Raw genomic sequence first — 5,279 nt, forward strand, 5'->3', positions numbered from 1 at the left:
CATCTGTGAACCCTCCCTCCCCATCTCTGCTGTTTTCTCCCCCCCCATCTGTGTAGCCTCCGTCCCCAGAGCCCTGCCCTTTGGCATCTGCCTCTCTCAGAGTCTCCTGCTTCTATTTCTTCTTTCTCCCAGCATTGGAACTATGAGGGAGACACAGGTAGAGAACCATGCTCTGAGACCACTGCTGTCCCACTGCATAGCACAGCCAAAATCGTCAGAACTTGGACTTTACCCCTGTGGCCCCTGCCTTACCCAGAGGCTGAAGCTGTGGGTTCTCAGACACTGCGCATCCCCATCCCTTCCTGGGAGCCCAAGGGGCTCTAGTCCTGCTGCCAAGGGTGTTGTGGTTTGAAGGTGGCCCCGTTCCCTCATTCCGCCCACCCTGCCCAGAGTCACTCTAATTACACGGGACTGTGGTTCACCTCTTCCCCAGCGCTCCTGGCTGCTCCTGGCCTCTCTTCCTGCCTGGGGCCCTCCCTACTCCTCACCCCCAGGTCACTCTCTCTCTCTCTCCTCTCCCATGCCAGCATCCCCTCTCTGACCCAATTTCTCCACATCTGCCCTCTTCCTGTCTGAGCAGCTTCTTGCCCTGGTCTGCCCAGGCCCTGTCTAGTCTTTGTCTTTCTTCCTCGTGGCTGACTTTGCTGTTGGTCCCAGACAACCTGTCACTAGATCTCAGCCGTCCCCACCCAATCTCCTGAACTCCCTTTCCCTGGCATCTGCCTTGTAGTGCCCGTCAGTCCCCATAACTGTCTCTCTGGCTCCGCTGCTCACAGCTTGTCTGTTTTCTCCTGCACCGTTTGCCTCTCCTCTCCCTACTCCTCTTTGTACCCTGGGTCCCTCCTGATGCCACACACATGTGCTCACCCAGGAACACTTACATGCACACATATGAGCTATGATTCAGAAACCTTCACTTGGAAGTCAAATACTGCAGCCAGATAAGGTGATAGCTGACTGACTCGTGAAGGGACCGGAAGTAAGGAGTTCATTGAGGGCTCTGGCCTGGAGGTCAGACCTGGGCATGGGCACACAGAAAGACGCCAGGGAAACAATCCTTCATCATCTGCTTTTTCACTAGCCCAGACCATGTCCCTCCTCCCTGGGCTGGAGGTAGCAGCAGGATCCACTCACCCTGCAGACACATCATCAGAAGAGGGCTCCCCAGAGGAGGTGGTGCCCTGCATGTCCCCAGACAGTGGTCCTGGGGCTCACCGGGCTCTGAACAGCACTGACCTCGATGTTCACACAGAAGCTGTGACACGTGAGTACAAGGGGCTATGGTTTGGGGTGGCAACATTCAGGGCTGCCAGAGGAAATCCAACCACAGAGTGTCGTCAGGATACAGTGCAGCAGCTCTTCGCCTCTACCTTGTAAGAGGCCAAGCTCCTGGAAACACAGCTTGAGCTTGCAGGACAAGAGGCATCCTTTGCCTCTGAGAGAGAGAACTGGTGTGCTGGGCAGGGCCAGAAGCTGAAACTCAGTGCAGTGTACCCTTCAGGACAGGACCTGAGTGCAGAGGAAAGAGGGGAGCACCCAGATGCTCTGGGGAAGACGGAACAAAGTTCATCTTCTTTACCAGGCCTGTTTGGAGGTCTTCACAGTGCCCTAGGGGCTGGACAAGGGCTACCCAGGTCATTTTTGTAATAAGCATCTACTGCCTTCCATGATAGTGTCTCAAAGCGGATTTTCTGTCTTTGAATGACTTCAAGTATTTTCGTAGAGAGACATCACCACAGCTCTTGTCAAGCCTATTCTCTAGATGAGGAAACTGAGGCACAGACCGAGACCAGACCAGGACACAAGCCTAGCACTCAATCTTCTGGCCTCATTCTGCTGTGCCCACCTGCTGTGTTGGCATAAATAATGTGCCTCCTGCACCTCTAACGAGGGCATCTGGGGCCAAACTGGACAGCCTGGAAGCAGCTTTCTACACACACACACACACACACACACACTTGAGACAAGGAGGTCATGGCCATGGCCACAGGGAGGGGGCAGGCAAGAGTGGGACAGACACCCCTGTGTCTATGGCTTTGAGTGTTTGCACTGTGACTCAATACCACCCCCACCCCTTGGCCACCCCACAGCCGAGGCCACAGGCGAGCTTTGTGTCTGCAGGGCCTCCCAGGGCCCTAGGCTCACCACAGACTCCCTCCCTCTGGCCACTGAACCCATGTTTAGGCAGCAGGGCAAGGGACAGTGACACTGGCCAAAGGCTCAGCCAGTCTTCTCTGGAGCCAGGATGATTCAGGCCTAGCCACTCCCGTGGCTTTGCTCCTGTTTGCCAGGTGCAGGCCCCAGCCATGCCTTGCCCCAACCCCAACCTGGCACCTCTGCTTCCCACCTTGTCATGGTGTTATCCTCCCAGCCTCCTCTCTCCGCTTCCTAGCTGTGGGATCTCTTGTGAGTTATACCAGCTGGTCCTCAAGTTTCTCATCTGAGAAATGTGCCAATAATAGATGGCTTACAATGTTTAAAGACGTTACTCTGGCACACGGTCTCGCACGCCGATACCCACTCAGAGCATGTCAACTAGTGCTACTCTAGGAAGTGACTGTGTGGATGTAACAGCTTGTTTCCCAGTCCCTCAGTCCCCAGCCTTCGCCCCCATCCCTTGCCTCTGTCCTGAGGCACAGTGGTCTACACCAGTAATCCCAGCACGTTGGAAGTCAAGACAGGACAGGAGAATGAGGGACTTGAACTCCTATGCAAGGTCATCGTCAGCTACATAGCCAGTTTGAGTCCAGCTTTAGGCTACAAAAGTCTCAAAGATGGGGGCGGGGGGGTTATAAAGAAGATTCCATTAGAAAACAATCAGCAAGTATTGGGGACAACTGGCCAGCACACACAGCGCTCGAGGGGCAGCAACTGGTTGGCACACAGTGAGTGTTCAAAGGAATCATGACTGACTGGCACACGAGCGTCCAGCCCCCAGAGTCCAGCACTGAGGCCACCTTCCTCTCTCCTGAGCACAGAGGGCCTCCTCGTATCTCCCCCCTGTAGAATGTAAATCCCCAAGTCTGCTGGAGAAGTGAGGACTAGGGTCCTGCTGAGGGAATGGAAGCACCCCATGTTTGCAGAAGGCATTCAGCAGCCAGGGCCCAGACCTCATGTGATCCCTTCTTACCTCCCCTACCAGCATAACACAGGTCCCCTCACTCTCTGAGACTCGTGCCAAGCTGCTCAGTTGAGCATCCTCTGAAGGAGATCTAGAAAGCTGCTGAGGGCTTGGGGCATCACCAGGCTCAGCTTCTAAAACTGATTGCTCAGTTTAGGAGGGTACATGGCCTTTGGAAGGCGCTCCCTACCAGTTCTCCCTCCCAACCTGTCCCGCCCCCACCCCTGTCACCCAGACCAGGAGCCCCCCAGTTCTCCCTCTCGACCCGTCCCGCCCCCACCCCTGTCACCCAGACCAGGAGCCGCTCAGTCCTTTCTGCCCACAGTAGCAGAGCAGGGCGGAACTATGCAGTTCTTCCTCAGGGCAAGAAGCAGAAGATAAAGGGGCTGCTACAAGGGGCCCTCAATCCAGAGCCAAGCATGCGTCTCCAAACAGATGTTCCCAATAAGTCACCAGCAGCACCGGAGGGTGAAAACAGCTGGGGGTTTGGCAGAAGCCAAGGTGAAGGTTAACTGATTCACTGCCATCGTCAGCAACCCCAGCTGACCTTGTCTCCTCCACCCTACCAGTCTTGCCTAGGTCCTAGAGCCTACAACAAGAGGACAGAGTTCATGTGGAGTAAGAAAGTGGGGTGCAGGTACCCCTGCTTTGTACCTTTGGTTTTAGTTTTTGTTTTTCCGGAATGAGCACTGCCATGGGAGTTGAAACTGAACCCCAGGCTGTGACTGTTCCATGATGTCCCTGTGGGTTAGTCATTTCTGCTTTCCGGGCCTCAGTTTCTCCATGTAAAGGACACAAATCTGCCTTCGCTGCCGGAGGTGAAACTGAGAGCGAACTGGTAGGGTTCAGACTGATCATCAGAGGGTGACCCTCCCTTTCGTCACCACCTTTTCTCTTCATTTCCCCAGGCCAGCCTCAGGGGAACCCCTTAGGCTGCACCCCACTACTGCCAAACGGCTCCGACCATAGCCACCCCTCAGAACTGGGCAGTGCTGGGCATGCGGGGAACGGTGCCCCGGGAGGCCCCAAGGCCCACCGGAAGTTGCAGACACACCCATCTCTGGGCAGCCAAACTGGGAGGAAGAGCAAAGGCAGCACTCGGTCAACTTCCCAGGTCCCCCTCCAGGCACAGGAAGGTAAGACCCCTGCCGTCCCGCACGCGCAGACAGGCAGCGCAGCCCTGGCTGCAGGTTGAGCTGTGCGCGCAGCTCGGTTGGACTCAGTGCCTCCTGCCTATTGGCTCCTGAGGCAGGAGGATCAAGGCCGTCCTGGACTTTGTAACTAGATCCTGTCTCAAGTGGCAAAAAACCAGGCTTCGTGGCTCACACCCCTACCATCCAGCGCTCAGGGACTGACATGCTAACTCCTGCAAGGTATCCTCCTACCTCCACATGGTTGTGGGTTTTGTGTTTAGAAAGGGAGACCTCCAGCCTCCGGGGAATCATCTGTGGGGCGCAAACAACTAGAGGCTGGGCAGAAGCCGCGGGGAAGGCTGATGCGAGAGTGGAGAGCCTGGCTCTAAGGAGCCCTTGGTGCCCTGTTCAACTTCGTGCACCTTGAGAAGCACACCGGGCGGTGAAGTGACCTCAGTCCCAGACCGGCTCCCTCAGGCTTACCCTAACAAGGACTGTGGCCATCTGGGCTGATCCAGTTTACACCAGAATCAGAAATTTTCCGCCAGGGGCTTGTGACCCCACTTTCCATCCCCAACACCAGAGAAAATGAAAAAAAAAATGCCTTTAGGAGTGGACCGTCTGTTTAATCAAAGCAAACGTAGAGCGTAAAATGATGCTGAGCGATGGGGGGTAGAAGGCACAAGATTCCGCAGGGGATGCCAGAACTTCTCAGACCAGACACCCAGCTGCTTTCTGCTCCGACATCACAGCCAGCAGCCATCTGCTTGCCCCATCAGGTATCGTGGGGCAGTCATCTGTAGTTCAGGAACTGCCTGATCGCAGCCCTGCTCATGTTGGGGGACCCTGGCCTGGCCCCCTGCAAGCAGGATTCAATGTGTGCATTTATTGCTGTTGCTTTTAAGATTTATTTATTGCCGGGCGGTGGTGGGGCACGCCTTTAATCCCAGCACTTGGGATGCAGAGTCAGGTGGATCTCTGTGAGTTCGAGACCAGCCTGGCTACAAGAGCTAGTTCCAGGACAG

At 55.6% G+C, this 5,279-nt stretch overlaps 1 protein-coding gene across 1 annotated transcript in view; it reads left to right on the forward strand.

Annotated features, from left to right (window-relative positions):
* Positions 1 to 5,279, forward strand: part of Mdfi (MyoD family inhibitor) — a 14,429-nt gene that overhangs the window by 5,303 nt on the left and 3,847 nt on the right. The window contains exons 2-3 of the mRNA XM_005359698.2: positions 1,082 to 1,264; positions 4,030 to 4,257. Coding sequence (XP_005359755.1) covers positions 1,082 to 1,264; positions 4,030 to 4,257 — 411 coding nt within the window. The remainder of the gene's footprint in view (positions 1 to 1,081; positions 1,265 to 4,029; positions 4,258 to 5,279) is intronic.

Source organism: Microtus ochrogaster, linkage group LG2 (genome assembly GCF_000317375.1).
Source record: "Microtus ochrogaster isolate Prairie Vole_2 linkage group LG2, MicOch1.0, whole genome shotgun sequence".
In the NCBI taxonomy this organism is placed as follows: Eukaryota; Metazoa; Chordata; class Mammalia; order Rodentia; family Cricetidae; genus Microtus; species Microtus ochrogaster.